Consider the following 17,784-nt stretch of genomic DNA (forward strand, 5'->3'; position numbering starts at 1 on the left):
TTTCAAGTAAAACTAGCAATTACAGTAACTGTAAATCTACCTCCACAAGAATTTTTAGAAGTTACCTATTGGGTACAACAAAAAATTGGTTCAATTTACAACACTAATCATAGAATTGTCAGGGTTAGAAGGGACCTCAAGGATCATCTAGCTCCAACCCCCCTGCCATGGGTAGGGACACCTCACTCTAATCAGGTTGCTCAGAGCCACATCCAGCCTGGCCTTACAAACCTCCAGGGATGGGGCTTTTTCCACTTCCCTGGGCAACCTGTTAAGCAAAAGTTATTGAGTTCTACTCAGAGCTTACTCCCTCAATGATTTCTGAAAAAACTGTTCTTTCCTATGGTATAAAAGATGACAGACATGTTCCAGATTCACACACACACAAGAGGAACATGAGCACCCAGGTATTAATTTACTTTAAGTTTAGGCTGGATGACCTGGAGGGAACATGAGTGAAGAAAGAGAAACTCCTAATAAGGAGCTTCATACATAGCAAGGTCCCTCTAGTAATAATATAAAAATAGGCTAACCAGTTTTTTGAGTGCCTCAAACACCATTTTCTTCCACAAAAAGGAGCTAAAAGCAGTAAAGCAAGTTCTCTAGCAATATACACCTGAAACAGGTTGCCGCTCTGCAATTAGCTTTCACAGTCCAGGTTCTCCCAGGCTTTGATTCTGGATGTAATAGCAAGCCTTCTTTAACCGATAGCCTTTCATATGCAGGAAAGTTTCAAATGCCCACCTCTACCACCATAAAGCCATCTGAATAGTCATCCTGTGAAGTAGATTTTGCTCAAGAATGTGGAAAGCAACTCAAATTACACTGTGTTTTATGGCTTCTGAAACTAAACTGTGCTGCCATATTTACACAAACCCAGCTAATTTAGTCTTTTTCTGTTTGTCATTACAGGGAGGTAAAAAAGGTTCGTTCTTCTTGCTGCATTCTCAAAACCAAACCTACTTTTCTATCAGACAAGCCAGAGGAAAAATGTCCCAATTAAATGGTTCATAAATATAATACCAAAATTAGTATTTAAGTCAGTGTAATTGAAGGGAAATTAAAATGTACTTTTTAATTGCATGTTACAACTCCAATGGCAGCACTCAGCAGAAAGTGTTAACTCATTTATTTTTTTTAATTGTGAGCTGCTTCATGGCAATTGTTTTAACACAGGGGGGAAAAAAAAAGTGAGCAGCTCTTCAGTAAATTTGATTGTAGGACACTCAGGCATGCAGATCAAATAAACTATAGGTTGAATAGGTAATGAGCTTTGGCCTGTGATACATGAACGTGAAGACAAAAAAATCCCAGAGAAAGGGACTGCATGGATTTTGGTTAAATCCCTCTTGCATTTTTAAGTGCAGTTTGAAAAGCATTTCCATTTTGCTAGAGAACTTAATGAAGTCTTCAGGAAAATTATTTTGTTGTTTTCATAAACTTCACTAAGGAAGTTCTTAGCCCCTAAGAGTGCAGGTGGCAACTTTTTGTTTCCTAATTACTTCATACATTAAATATCTGTGGCCATGCTGTTACATTCACTGGAGAAGATGAGCCCAAAGGCATGCAGACACATTAATGTGTATGATTAGTCTTTATTAGTAAGGAGTGTTTTTCCTTGCAAGGTTATTATTTGTCTCCTGAAACACTAAGCAGGCTTAGCAAGCGTCAAATATTTAACAGCACCAGGTTGTGTGCTCTGCTTTAATCCACCCCGGTGCAACACAGCCTGTTAGGGGTGTTTTGAAACCATTACCATGTGGTATTAAACCCAATCAATACTCTAAATCATCCCCAACTTCCCAGACTGCGTCATGACGAAGGAGATATTACTGCACAGCTAATCCTGCCAACCACCTGCTCCGCAGTGCTGGCCTCTTCTCTCTCCCCTGTCTTTTGTCCAGCTTTTCTGTTCTGCTCCCTGGCACATTAGCAGGTGGAGACCTTAGCTCAATAACTTCTGGATTTTTACCTTTTTTTTTTTCATTGCTGGCAATCTGTTTCTCCTACTTCCACTCAGCTTAAACAACTTATCCAAAATTGGGGTGGAGAGGAGGGGGAAGGTGTTGTCCCCCTACCTTCCTCAGTCTAGTTTCAACTGTCTCCATCAGAAGCACTTCAATACCACAGCTGATGTCTACATAATATTCTTCCTTCCACATCAAATGCAACTAAACTCCTTCACTGGCAGTGCCATCCTGCACTGCTAGTAATCAGTTACTGCCTACAACACTGGAAATAAATCACCTTTCAGGTCCCTTCCAACCCAAACCATTCTCTGACTTGATACCCAGTCAAGACCATTACAGTTAATAGAAACAACAGCAACCACCAAACACACACTAGAAGTTACTCAGTACCTACATTCTCTATTACTTACTTTCCAAAGCTCTTGCAATCCATATTTCCAATGTGAATTACAACTACCACCTAGTAAATTGTAAAAATTGAAGCATTTGTATCTACATTTAGTCAGTAGCACTTGCTCTATCACCCAGTGACTCCTTCCCAGATGAGAAGGGAGGCTCAGGAAAAGAAGACCCACAGGCTGAAATGAAAATGGAATTAAATAGACAAACTAACACAAATGCACATAAAAAGTATGCAAAGTTAGACTCAGCTTACCAAAAGTGCAGGAGTCAGAACATCCAAGCAGTTAATCTTCAGAAGCAGAAGGAAAAGGAGCAGGCTCATGAGGAGTCTGAGCAGGAATAGGGACCTGAGCAGAAGGCTCCCTTCTCATCAACAAACTTCTCCACACTGAGTGTGATCCTGATGGGACACACCTGGAGCCAAATCAGCTCAGCTGTCCTGGCTAACTCAGAGCTGCTGATGGCCTGCAGTCCCTGACATTCTGTCCCAGCAAGGTCATTGTGTTCATGTGTATGTGTTTAAACAAATTAATGAACCCAGATGCACCCTTTAACTCATGATTAAAAAGAGAACACCAGTAAGAGAACTTTGGATGGTCAGAATGTTGATGGTCCCTCAAGAGGGCTGTGTGAAAACTCTGGTGCTGTACAACACATTAAATCTGATGCTTTTCTAAGAATAGAATAGAAATTAACCAGGTTGGAAAAGACCTTTAAGATCATGGAGTCTAACCTATCACCCAACATCATCTAATCAACTAAACCATGGCACCAAGCACCCCATCCAGTCTCCTCTTAAACACCTCCGGTGATGGTGACTCCACCACCTCCCTGGGCAGCACATTCCAATGACCAATCTCTCTTTCTGTGAAGAACAACTTCCTAACATCCACCCTAAACCTCCCCTGGTGCAGCTTGAGACTGTGTCCTCTTGTTCTGGTGCTGGTTGCCTGGGAGAAGAGACCAACCCCCACCTGGCTACAAACTCCTTTCAGGTAGTTGTAGAGAGCAATAAGGTCTCCTCTGAGCCTCCTCTTCTCCAGGCTAAGCAACCCCAGCTCCCTCAGCCTCTCCTCACAGGGCTGTGCTCCAAACCCCTCCCCAGCTTTGTTGCCCTTTTCTAGACACCTTCCAGCAACTCAGCATCTTTCCTAAACTGAGGGGCTCAGAACTGGACAGAGGATTCAAGGTGTGGCCTAACCAGTGCTGAGTACAGGGCACAATGACTTCCCTGCTCCTGCTGGCCCCGCTGTTCCTGATACAGGCCAGGATGCCATTGGCCTTCTTGGCCACCTGGGCACACTGCTGGCTCATGTTCAGCCTACTATCAACCAGTACCCCAGGTCCCTTTCCACCTGGCCGCTGTGCAGCCACTCTGATCCCATGCTCACCTTGTGAAAGCCCAAGGGCAGCAGCAAGCCCCAGAATTTCCTTTCACAGTACTCAGCTGGAAACCATGGGAGAACCTCCCCTCCTTCACAATTTACATCCCAAGGACAGACACTGTATTTAAGAAATTCTGCCTTAACAGAAGTTCCAGAGCTGCATCTGAAAAACTCTCGTGTGTCTGTCCATAGAGAGGACAACTTTGTACCACTGACTTCAGCTATTGGGTAGTTTTCAACTGAGGACTACAAATGGAAAACACACATTGCAAAACCAGTCAGGCTGAATTATGGCAGCAAGTCACATCAATCACTTCTTCTGGGATATAGATTCAGTTGAAAAACTACTGAAAGCTAGAATTTGACACCACAGCATCTATAGCATGGTGTTGAAATCTGTAGGTTATTATTCTTGTCTGTACAAGACACGAACCAATGCTACTATATTTAATTAGACAGGAAGTTTAAAAACTCAATCACAATCAGGAAACATCAAGCAAATGTCAACTGTATGGCCTTAATCCAACACATATGCAGGGCTGATTGGGTTTGTAACTAGTGTGTAAGTGTTTATACAACATATTGTTACTATCTTTAGGAAATGTCCGTAGGGAAATATGTATTTGGCTGTTTGTTTCCTCTGCAAGCTAGACTAAATTTTGGTTGTGCTGTGAAACACATTGTTTCCAAAAAAACTTTTTCCCTAGCTGTCACATCAAATAATTTCTCCAGATCATTTAGATGCTTTTTAATAGGCTCACAGTATAACTCTCCTGCTTGGACAGATTACAACAGCTCTCCACCCAAACTAGTTCTAGCCAGCCTGAGCATGGTACATTTGAAAGCAGAATGTTATTGAAGTGTTACTATTCTATAAACACTGTTTTACTTTCTATAAATACAAGAATAAAGAAATAAAGCTTCCCATGCTTTGTTCATGCTGGTGAGAGGCCTTGAGCACAGCCCTATGAGGAGAAGCTGAGGGAGCTGGGATTGTTTAGCCTGGAGAAGAGGAGGCTCAGGGGAGACCTTAATGCTCTCTACAACTACCTAAAAGGAGGTTGTAGCCAGGTGGGGGTTGGTCTCTTCTCTCTAGCAACCAGCACCAGAACAAGAGGACACAGTCTCAAGCTGTGCCAGGGAAAGTTTAGGCTGGAGGTGAAGAGAAAGTTTGTCACTGAGAGAATTGTTAGCCATTGGAATGTGCTGCCCAGGGAGGTGGTGGAGTCACCATCCCTGGAGGTTTTAAAAAAGGGATTGGACATGGCACTTGGTACCATGGTTTACTCATGAGGTCTGTGGTAACAGGTTGGACTTGATGATCTTTGAGGTCTCTTCCAACCTTGGTGATACTGTGATACTGTTCACCTATACAAACTAATAGGCTGAAGAGAGAAAGGCAGACAAGGAAAGACAGATTCCACACACTTACCATAGCAGCTGCCCAGTTAGCTTTTATTCACCATCTTTATATATTCCTGAACTATTTTAGGTAAAAGTCCCTAACTCTTGCTCAACTCTTACTACTTATCCCAGTCATGACAACTTTCTCCTACCAATCCACAGCTAGAAGAATTTATTTTCTTCATTTTGTGTTTACAAATACATCTTTTTCTTTGATGCATATCTGCCATAAAACTGGGGAAAAACCACTTGAGATGGTAGTTGTAGAACAGATCATCATACTCCTAGAACTTTACTCTTCCTTAAGAAAAGCTGAGGATTAAATCCAACAAGTTTCTTTAATATTGCAGATGGAATCAGATTTCTGAACTACTGATGTGATATCCACAGCTCAAAAGCAGAGGGGTTTTATTCTAGATTTAAAGATGTGGAAAGGAGGAGCCAAGGGAAATTCAATTAAAAAACCCCAACCAAACGCATTTATTCTCTCCTCAAAAATTATTCAAGTCCACAATAAAGTTCACAGTAGCTAACATATTTAAAGATAGAAGAACAAAACCAAGGGTATCATCTGCATTTAAGGAGATACAATTCAAAAGGTCATAAATGCATTCCTTCTAAACAAAACATATACCAACTGGCTAGAAATACAGTAAATACACTGATTTGCTCCTCTGCTCTGGTTCAACAGTCACATAAAGAAACAAAAAGAAGCTATAAACCCAACAAGCCTTTGGCTGTTAAGTGTGACACTTGGAAAAAACCTAAAGATTTTCTATTTTTCTTTTGTTCATTAGACTGACTTGGTGGCTAGGAGAGAGGAAGAGCAAAAGGAATAGAATCACTACTACACATTTTAGAATAAGCAAGGTGTCCATCTGCTTTTTGCTAAATCAAGTCCTGTTCATTGTCACCTCACAAAGACAGGACAAAAGAATCACAGAAAACATTGGGTTGGAAGAGTCATAGTATCAAAGTATCAGTCAGGGTTGGAAGGGACCACAAGGATCATCTAGTTCCAACCCCCCTGCCATGGGCAGGGACACCCCACACTAGATCAGGCTGGACACAGCCTCATCCAGCCTGGGCTTAAACACCTCCAGGGATGGTGCCCTAACCACCTCCCTGGACAAGCCATTCCAGGGCTCCACCACTCTCATGGGGAAGAACTTCCTCCTCACCTCCAGCCTGAATCTCCCCACCTCCAGCTTCATTCCATTCCCCCTAGTCCTATCACTACCTGAGATCCTGAGAAGTCCCTCCCCAGCCTCTTGTAGGCCCCCTTCAGATACTGGAAGGCCACAATTAGGTCACCTTGGAGCCTTCTCTTCTCCAGACTGAACAGCCCCAACTCCTTCAGTCTGTCTTCAGAGGAGAGGTGCTCCAGCCCTCTGATCATCCTTGTGGCCCTTCTCTGGACATACTCCAGCACCTCCTCAGTGATCATCCAAGTCCAACCCTCAACCCAGCACTGAAGGGTCAACATTACACCATGCTCCTAAGCACCAGGTCCACACACTGCTTAAACACCTCCAGCAATGGTGGCTCTACCACTACCTTGGGCAGACCATTCCAGTGTTTGACAACCCTTTCAGTGAAGAAATATTTCCTAACATCCAGCCTGATTCTCCCCTGGCACAGCTTGAGTACTTTCTCTACACTGTTCCAGCTGTGAACATCACCATTTTATCAAGATCATCCTGCTGCACAAAAGAAACCTGCATACACTGCTCAGTACTTGTTCACCAACCTCAGTCAGGAACCGGAGTGTATTATACAGCTAGATTTAAACATCTGTTTTTAAAGGTGTGTGCAAGGCAAAAGCTTTTTCATTAACACTAAAAATTCTTAAGTATGATAGCTGCAGGAGTTACCTCTAGGATAAGAATTGTAGAGTCATTTCAAAATTCCATTCCATTACTCTACTCAGGCTGATTACAAAATGGTTGCAATGACATAAAGCCTAATAAACCACAGGAAAGCCTGGAGTCTTCTGACTTCACCCTTTCAGTACCACTCCAATGCAGATTTTGGGGTGGTTTCCTTTTTTTTTTAAATGAAGTATCTTTTCAGGGACACTACATTGCTGAACAGTTTTGTAATGGCATTCTGAGATTTTCACCTCGGGGTTACTGAATTCAATATGGCCCAGATCAATAGCGACTCAAAGTCATCACCATTTGATGAGAGTGTGGAGCTTAGGTTAAAATGTATTATGAGCTTAGATTAGCTCCTAGTGAATAGCTTCATAACTGACACTAACAGGTATGGCTGCTGGCAGTCTCAATATAGAGCCTTCAATTCAACGGGCACACAGTGATTTGCTTTCTCCACCTACAGCAAGCCTAGGGTGAGACACCAGCAGGACACCATGAGGAACCTCAGACTGCTAGCTTGTACCTGTCCCAGGAATAAGAGAGATTGGGAACACAGACACACTTTTCAGATATCCTACTTGTTTCACTGCTTTGAGAAAGAAAATCATTTCAGAAGTAGATGACCCCAAGCAGCACACTTAAACCAAAATGCCCCTCCCCCCTCGAAGCCCAATTCATTAAACCAGCTGGTTTACACAGCACCTTAATCCTGCTACCATACAAACTGCTTGCTTCAGGAATTAACATTTTTTAAAAGCCTAGAAACTGTACTCAGGTAATCTGTCATATGATGTCTGATTAGAACAAGCACCATGTTATTTGCTACTAAAGAAAAAGCATACTCAGATTTCACAGCAGCACAGATGTGGGAAGATTCAAGGCAGAAGAGAGCAGGTGGCAGGCTAGCTGGCAATTACGAAACATGCAAGATTATAAGATGACTAAAATTTAATTGTCAAAGCTATACTTTTTAAACTATCAAAATAACAATAATTTAGCATTTCTGTGGCATTTTGCAGAGAGACCTCCTTTGTACAATTCAAGTTAAGTTCCACTGCTAGCTATGAAACAAAACCTTGAGGATTAAAAAGCTCACTCAGGTATCAATATCCCAGTTATGAAACACAGAGCTTTGATGGCCCAGGCTGGGAAAAATAAAAACACAAACTGCATTTTAACCAGAGAAGAGCTCAGTATAAGATGACCACAGCCTACAGTTCAACAACTGGAAAACAGCGGCAACTGCTCTGTTTCTGCACCTACCAATGAGCTCTGTAAAAACAACGCTTATGGGTACTTTTGCTTCAGGGTACTTTTAATAATCCTAATTTAAGGATAAAAGTAAAGGGTAGCAAATGGAACAGATCCACATTCTCTCAGCTTCTTGAGCTCTGTGCACAAAAATAGTTTTTACTATTGCTGCTTTAGTAAAATCAAGCCAGGTGCTCCTGCAACATCAGAAACACCCAAATGCCAAGATGTGCTGTAGGGTAACATGAAAAACAAAAATAATGAGAAACATCATTTTCTATCCATACATCTGGTCCACCTGGATGGGATCAGGCACTGCCTTTTCTCTGCCTTTGTCTCCCCTGTACAGAGCAAGTAAATATCAAAAGGTCATTAGTATCCACCCCTCATCGAGCCAGAACTTGGAACTCTATCTTCAGAGATGAGCGAGTCAAATAACGATACGGAATGAAGAGGAGATTCCGGTGGGAGAAGATGAAGAATCTGTAAACCAAAAGGAATGATAATCCTGGTCCCACTGAAGACAGCGATAAATCTCCCATTGATTTCTCAAGGGCCAGGATTTTCATGCAACAACAACAACATTATTCACACAAACAATGAACTCTCGTGAAATCAACCTGTGTTACAAATCATGCAAAATCCAACCACAACAAAGAACGTTGAGATAAATCCTACCGGGAGAGAAATTACTTGGCCATGATTCATCAACAGAATGATTCCAGAAATACATCTAGTCTTGCATGAATAGTTGCAGATACGACAGAACAAGATCAGATGGAACAAAAAAATGCCTTCTAAGAAGTTGCTCTTTTCCCTTCCAGCTCTACCCAATAGGTTGCCCAACAGCAAAGCGAAAGGTTAGATGGTTAGAGAGTAATGCAAGGGTGGCTTAACACCATATGTAGGCCACAAAATGATGCAGCTGAGAAGGAAGCCCCTGGTAACACTCCCTCTAAATGTCCCTTAATTCCTAACTGCACAGAACACTTTTTCCAGTCAATTTCTGGTGACAGATAAAGGAAAAAAATAAATAAATCAGAAGCTCAAGCTAAGTAAATTAAGATTCTTATCTCCTCCTAGCAACCCAGAGGATCTAATCTGGGAGTACAGACCCTCAGTGACAAAACAAAAACAATTTCAGAAATAAACTTTTCCAGTACTTGCTTTGAAGAGCTTTGTTATCAGCATGAGAATGAGCTTTTAGTAATTGCTCTGCATTCTGTAGTCAGACACAGTTGGCATGAACACAATGCTATATGAATATGCAGTTTAATGCTGGGTAAGGATGACTTCCTACCTAGAAGAGGCCCTCAAGTGTCTCATTGCTTCACTTCCACGCTCTCAAATACAGCTGAGTCTGCTCACGTTGTTTTCAGCAGATGGAGTTAAAAGAACATGTTCACAGAGAAGTTTCCTAACTGCTGTAGGTAATGTGTCCGCTGAGGCCAATTGTATGAGATTCAGCAAGGCCAAGAGCCAGGTCCTGCACTTGGGTCACAACAGCCTGATGAATGCTGCAAAATGGTCCAGTGGAAAATGATCTGGGGGTGGGTGCTGGTTGACAGCCAGATGAAGATGAGAGGCTGAGGGAGCTGGGATTGTTTAGCCTGGAGAAGAGGAGGCTCAGGGGAGACCTCATTGCTCTCTACAACTACCTGAAGGGAGGTTGTAGCCAGGAGGGGGTTGGTCTCTTCTCCGAGGCAACCAGCACCAGAACAAGAGGTCACAGCCAGGGGAAGTTTAGGCTAGTGGTGAGGAGAAAGTTCTTTACTGAGAGAGCTGTTAGCCATTGGAATGTGCTGCCCAGGGAGGTGGTGGAGTCACTATCCCTGGAGATGTTCAAATAGGGACTGGATGTGGCACTTGAAGCCATGGTTTAGTAGTCATGAGGTCTGTGGTGACAGGTTGGATTTGATGATCTTTGAGGTCTTTTCCAACCTTATTGATTCTATAAGGCAACAAGCCCACCAGCATCCTGGCCTAGATCAGGAGTAGTGTGAGCAGCAGGATGAGGGAAGTGATTATCCCCCTGTACTCAGCAGCAGTGAGGCCACACTTTGAGTATAGGGTTCAGTTTTGCGGGCCTCACTACAAGACAGACATTGAGGTGCTGGAGTGGGTCCCGAGAAGGCCACAAAAATGATGCAAGAGCTGGAACCCCTCTGCTGTGAGGCTGAGAGAGATGGGGGTGTTCAGCCTGGAGAAGAGAAGGCTTCCAGTGCTTAAAGGGGGCTTACAAGAAAAATGGAGACAGACCTTTAGAATCATAGAATCACAGAACTGTTGAGGTTGGAAGAAACCTTTGGAATTCAAGTCCAACCATTTGTCTAGAGCTCACAATCCCACCACTACTGCTAAACTACCATCACTAAACCACATCCCTAAGCATCACATCTATGCATCTTTCACTATTTTGACACAGAAGTCCAAGTGTTGCCCTAACTCCACCCCAAACACACCACTCTTCTCATCTCAGTCTTACAAACGAGGTACATTTGCAAGTCAGGAGATTAATCTGTAACACTTCTGTTACCTGTGTATGTCAGTTCTAGGATGAAAATTATACATTTTCAAGCCAACATGTTAATAAAAGTTCCCAGCATATAATTAGGCTAACTGCCACTACAAACCCTTCTCTCTGGAAAGAGCCTTAACAGTAGGCATAAGTCATATTGTTAGGACTTTGCCTTCTGTCAGATGAAACACATGACGTATATAAGCCATAATCAAGAGATAACTGCACCTGGGTATTAAGAAGTGAAGGTTTCTTCTTCCTTTTTTTTAAATAGAGAAGGATCTATTCTTGCAAGCAAAATAGTATTAACTGCAATTAAGAGAACGAACCAAGCCTCATAAAACTTGAGAGCATTAGGTTCTACTCATTCCTAGCGAACAAGAATAGCCTTTATAGTAGAAATCATGGAGAGCCTTCATATATTCTAATCAATCACATCCTATTATAACCAGATTTCTGGTGTCATTGCACAAATTACATTGAACATCAGTATCACCTTTTCCATGATGTCTCTGCCTGACAATTAATACTTCTCTAGACTGCAAGGTGGTGGTACACACACAATATTCCACTTAAGAGGTGAGCAGGAGAACCAACATCGCAAATGTGTAACAACATGAAATATTTTGAACTTACCTTCTTTTTTTGTGTCTTGTTCCTGCCTCCCAACCAGTCATCCATCTGTTCCTCAATCTCTTCAATTGAAGCTCCATGATCATATGATGGGGTATATGAATTTAATTCCAGAGCTGTGTATGCAGGGAACTCTGATTTGGGTTTCCTGACTTTAGGTTTCTTCTCCTCTACACAAAAATGGAAAAGAAGTAGGAAAAGTGATGCTACTAATACTGCAGAGCAGAATAATTCAGAAGCAGACCATGCTCCTCACCTCTTAATGCTTTGTTAATATTTCCATTGAGGAAGTGGCTTCAATTTCTTTGTTAAAAATCTAGTTCAGAGCGCTACACAGTAATTCCATTTTAATAAAAAATAAATAGCAGCACCCATTAGCCTCTTTTCTATCTGAACCATGCCTTAGAGAGCCAAATGAGACCCTCAACATCACCGTTCGCTCTCGTCACTGCTGCACCATCTGGCAATTGTAATTAGTACAGGCAAAAGCATAGGGAGCTGTTAGATGATGTCAGAAGTCCAGCTGACTTCAAAGAAAGTGCCAAAGGTAGAAAGGTTGAGTTTTAGACAATTTTGTATTGGTCAGCTGTGCTGAGGAAAAGCTTCTGAGCCAGGAGATAGCTTTTGTGTTCTTAGATCCCTGTAACTACAAATAGTTCTGTTCTAGCACTTACACATTTAGGAAGACTCAATGTTGGATCTCATTTCTCAACCTGATCACTGTTCCCCGCTCTCTGTCCTTCAAATGGTAACAAATGGAAGCAGCAAACAAGAAGGTAGTAGAACAACCACCACCACTACCTAAACCTCAGCAACTGAAAACATATGCCCTATATAAGACAGTCTCAAAAGATAGCTTTAAGAGTGATTGAACTTTAGGAAAGACAAGAGGATGAGGATCAGAAACAGCACCTTGAGCATTCTTCTTGAATTCCTGAGCTGCAGAAAGCAGCCATAAACCTCAGGTATGCCAAATGGGATGCCTGTTTTTTCCTCACTGTCTTAAAAACATGCTGTACTCACAAGAACTGGATGTCCCTAATGATGTTACTGAAACCAAAAAAGGCTTATCTAATGGCTGGCTGCAGCTAAAAGAAAGTGCTGCCATTTTTCCAATCTCCACTGTGTCCTTATCTGCTCTTCACTCTTCTGTTTGTGCTCTGAAAGGCATAGAATCACAGACTGGACAGGAACTTAACCAACCACTTAGCAAACCAATTCACTAACCTAGTAGAAAATGACTCTTTTACACTTGAAAGGAAAAAAATAAAATAATCCAAGTCACTTAAAGGTGGTGGGCAAGGAAAAGGAGAATCACGCTTTTCAGCAGCAGTGAGCAGAACAGCTTTGAGGCATCCTTTGCAACCATGCTCGAAGAGTGTTCTGAGCATCACAGGAAAATGCCTGTTTTCCATTGAAACCTTCTGGAAGAAATATCCTGAAGAGGACAGAGGGGCTGTTCCCTACAGACTCTGATGCAGAATTCTTTTTCCTAACAGTCTGTGTGCAGGAACAGCAGAGTGAAACAACTCCATGGACTTGACACACTCCAAGGAACTGAATATTTGTAACAACAATAGATGGGGATCTGATCAATGACCATAAATATCTGAGGGGTGGGTGTCAAGATGAAGATGCCAGACTCTTTTTGGTGGTGCCCAGTGACAGGACAAGGAACAACAGGTACGAGCTGGAACACAGGAGATTACACTTCCACACATGGAGACACTTCTTTGCTGTGAGGGTGACAGAGCCCTGGAGCAGGCTGCCCAGAGAGGTTGCAGAGCATCCTTCTCTGGACACTTTCAAAACCCACCTGGATGCATTCCTGTGTGACCCACCCTAAATGATCTGGCTCTTGCAAGGGGGTTGGATTCAATGTTCTCTGCGAGGTTCCTTCCCACACCTAACATTCTGAGATTCTGTGAAAAGTTTCATGGCACCTTTCAGAAGTCCAAAAGGAAAAGGAAGTTCATACAGATCTTTAAAGCTAAGAGAATGACTATGGATATTGTCACCTTTTAAATGTACATTGTTCAGAGACCTGGTTTAGCAGGGGGAAAAAAAACACCCTTTAACTTTGCTTGCAATTTTTAATATTTCATTTATTAAGAGTAACTTAAGTAGCAATTTGTGTCTGGATCTTTTTGGTAACCTTCTATAGGCATGCATAGCCAATATAATGGAATGGCATCTGCTCCCCCCCAAAAAACAAAACTAAAAGAAAGCCCCAAAACCTTAACCAGAATTTCTCTCATTGTTCAGATGTTATTGAAGACAATATTGGTGCAAATTTAATTTGGTTTCAAAAGGTATTTTTTAAAAATAATCAATTCACATATATTAAAATTACCTCATTTGCCCCCTAAATTGCCACATGCAATAACTTCTGGAAACAGAGTTAAGATTTGCAAGGATAAGTAGCAATGGTTCACCTGCTAGTTACTGCCAAATGCATACTCTGGCTAAAAAATTCTAGGAGGTGACCTTCAATGACATTTACCACTTGTGGCACTGTGTGTGTTCACCTGGAATTAGTGAGCAGTGGAGACACACCAAGACAGTTGGATGTTCCTGTATCTTGCACCTCATCAGCTACTGTCTGCTACCTGTCCCTCAAAATATGCAAATAGTTTCAGCCTGAATGCCTCTAAAATTTCAAAATGAAGACTGCAAATCACCTAGGTTCCTTCTGTAGCCATTCACAAGTAATTCTGTAGCAGTATTTCCAGAAGACACTGCACCTTACTTTAACATGAGGTATCAAAAGTAGTATCTAGGCTTTCTTCAGGCATTTAGGTGAGAGAGGAAGATATAGGTAAGACACCTACTGTTCGCTGACCATCGAAAGAATGACAAATCCCACCTGGAGAAGACAGCTGTACAATGTGAAGCAAGAACTCAACCACAATTACGACTTGTCCCTACCATGTCCCACACATATACAAAAAAGATGGAGTTCAGCATAACCTTACTGGGAGAGTAAATTAAGTAGAAGAAATAAAATCAACAGAATTGAAGTCTCAGCACATTGGACACAGGGCTCCCAATACCCCACTGAGAACTGTTTCACCTCAGAATTTTCAAAAGCCACTTTTCAGAATAGGAAAGCACATAAAAGGGGGTGCAAAGGTAACATTAGAAAGGATTTGAGATAGAGGAAGTTCAGGAGTTATGTTCAGGGCTTCTACTGTACAAGATGAAGTCTCAGCTTAAGGCAGCCAAGCAGTGTTGCGCTTTCAGGTGAAGATGGACAAAGTACAGCTAGCTCAATAAGACAGAGAACAGAACAGAACAGAATAAACCAGGTTGGAAGAGACCCTCAAGATCATTGTGTCCAACCTATCATCCAACACCACCTAATCAACTAAACCATGCAACCAAGTACCCTATCAAGTCTCCTCCTGAACACCTCCAGTGACAGAGGAATAGCTTACTCTCAAAACCATTTTCTGGGAACATTATCTATTTTAATTGCCAAATGACAGTGTAGCCACTGAGTTTATGAAAATAAGTAATAATTAAAACAAATTAAAAAGAAAAAAAAGGCAAAAAACCCTACCAACACCCCATAAACCAAACCCCACAAAAAACCCCAACCAAACAAGACCAGCCAAAGTGCAAGTCAAAGTACAGAGAACTTTTACTTGCTAGCTGATGTAAATGTAAAGCATTCAGATAACTTTTCAGAGGAAAACAAAAAAAGACTTCATATAGAAAGAAGAAAGAAAATAAGCCAAAAGCCAAGTGCCAAACTTCTGCAAAGAAAGTATGACACATCAAGCTGGAGCTCCCTTTCTCTGCAAAGCTTCTAAGCTGTAGGCAGCAACAAGAATTCACAGAATTCATAGAAAATATGGTCCAAAAAGATAGTGATGTCTTGAAAAGAATCACAAAAAGAAAAGGGACAGACTGACTGGCATCTCAGGTTTGATACACAAGAAGTATGACCACACACAGGGGTAGACAGCAGCCAGCAAGACACTGCGTGGAGATCTCCTTTTCTTTCATCATTGTTCATTCATCGATGTGACTCCACCTATGTAACTATGGAGGGCAACTAAAACATTTGCAAGCTAAAATTTGGTGACAATATGAGAGAGAAAAATAAATGAATCACGTGCATGTGGAGCAACACAGTCAGAATGTAATAGACCCAAAGAGTCAGGGAAAAAATGATACTAAGGTTTTGACAGCCTATTGAAAAAAAATGGAGCAAACTATATTCACTATTACTGCAAATATGGGACAAAACCCTTATATATTTTAAAGATACAAGTTTCTATACTCAAAACCAAAGGAATTATACACAGAATCAAAAGGATTATATGAATCACAGAATTGCAGAATGTTAGGGTTTGGAAAGGACCTCGAAAGCTCATCCAGTCCAACCTCCCTGCCAGAGCAGGAGCACCTAGAACAGATCACACATCCAAGCAGGTTTTGAATATCTCCAGAGAGGGAGACTCCACAACCCCGCTGGGCAGCCTCTTCCAGTGTTCTGTCACCCTCACAGGGAAAACATTTTTCCTCCTGTTTCCACAGAACTTCCTCTGCCTCAGCTTCCACCACTGCCCCTTGTGCTGTCTTTGGGCATCACCCAGCAGAGCCTGGCTCCAGCCTCCTGGCACTCACCCTGCACATCTTGATCAACATGAATGAGGTCACCCCTCAGGCTCCTCCTCTCCAAACTGAAGAGGCCCAGCTCCCTCAGTTTCTCCTTGTAGGAAAGATGTGAATGCATCACAAGTTAGAGACAGATGTATACATCTGCTGTACTGAAACCTGTAGGCTAGTTTATTCCGGAGCAAATAACTAAAAATGTGCTGTGACAAATCCAATCTGAACTACAAAAAACACCCAACCCAACCTCTCACAAGCTGCAGGGCTTTGATGATGTTCACCTTTTTCTGAGTAGCTACCCTTCCCAAAACCCCCTGTTCCCCCCCAACACCCCACCATGATCATATGAAAGGGTTAGAACTAAAGCCTCTTTCAAAGGAGCCCCATAATGCTGGATGCTAGTGGAATGCTTGCCATAAAATCTGGAGGAAGGTTTGCGGAGTCAGGCCTCATGCAGCCTAGCTGAAACAATTGGAAACAGCACACAAGCTGGCAAGCAAGTTCCGAATCCTTCCAGCCGAAACAATCAGTGAAAAGGATGATACTTAGTTTCCATAATTAGGCTTCAGAGGTAACAATTAAGTGATCAGAACATTTGCACCCAGGCCAACCACAACAACAGTGCATTCCATCAATTAATTTCCCCTGAACCTGCCTGTCAGCAGAGCATTACTGAGCAGGCACCCAAAGGGTGCATTTTGGCAAGGATTAATCCTAAACACAATTACCCAAGGTATTTCTCAATTGGTTGGAAGTAAATGTAAAGCCATCTTCAGTACAGTGCCAGATGGCAGAAATTTGCTCCAAGTGGTTCACAGTGAAGAGGGAAGCACAGGAAGAAGTAGGACTACGGACTGGCTGGTAGTCTGGAACCCATCAAATCAAAAGTATATTTGAAAATTACACACTTAAGGACCTTATGCCACATCTGCACTTATGAGGGACTGTGTGCAAAGAACCTTTGATGTAACAGCTTGCAGTTATGGTGGACAAGTGATCTGAAAGGAGGTATCAGAGCAATGGGACCTGAGGTAATCTGTGATTCTGTGAGCAGAAGTAACAGAAGAAATATGGCTTTATAATCTAAAGATGACAAATAAGAATGGATGGCAATCCTAGGTCAAATATTTCCCACTACACAGGAAAATGAACTAGACAGAAAATCCACAGAAACTAAGGGCTAAAGAAATGCTTTACATCAAGAAAACCTGCAGATAAATAAAACTTCTTCTTTAACCACAGAAAAAAAAATGCTTAATAATGAAGAACTGTAAGCTAAAGCTAGAGAAATCCATAATGAAATTAAGATGTAACTATATAACAGAAGTAATTATCTGAACAAACCATGAAGGACTGAAGACATCTCAAGGTTTTCTGATCAGTACTGTAACTTGCATAATAAGATGCTAAAAGCTGAAGTGCCTCCCTGGTACACATCAAACAGGATGAATCATGGGAATCAGTAGTTTTAGCTGATTTTTTGCCTGTAAGAGTCTGAAACAAACACATTATACTAGATGCTCTAGCGGTGTCTTCTATTCCTAAGTTTCATGAAACAATGTAAAAAGCTAGCCAAGCAACAAGCTATACCCCAGACTGGAAAAAGGGAAGCTATACCCCAGGCTGTGTGGAAAGGGGGAAGCACCAAAGCCTTAATTCACTCCAATGTACTAAAGTCTGGATTTTTCACAGCAGGCACTCAGGTATGGCATGTCCTACTA

The 17,784-nt window shown here is 41.9% G+C and overlaps 1 protein-coding gene across 2 annotated transcripts in view; it reads right to left on the reverse strand.

Annotated features, from left to right (window-relative positions):
• Positions 1–17,784, reverse strand: part of DNAJC1 (DnaJ heat shock protein family (Hsp40) member C1) — a 113,035-nt gene that overhangs the window by 26,941 nt on the left and 68,310 nt on the right. For both annotated transcript variants that reach the window (XM_054171369.1, XM_054171368.1), the window contains exon 8: positions 11,444–11,610. In XM_054171369.1, coding sequence (XP_054027344.1) covers positions 11,444–11,610 — 167 coding nt within the window. The remainder of the gene's footprint in view (positions 1–11,443; positions 11,611–17,784) is intronic.

This window comes from Dryobates pubescens, chromosome 21 (assembly GCF_014839835.1).
Source record: "Dryobates pubescens isolate bDryPub1 chromosome 21, bDryPub1.pri, whole genome shotgun sequence".
NCBI lineage: Eukaryota > Metazoa > Chordata > Aves > Piciformes > Picidae > Dryobates > Dryobates pubescens.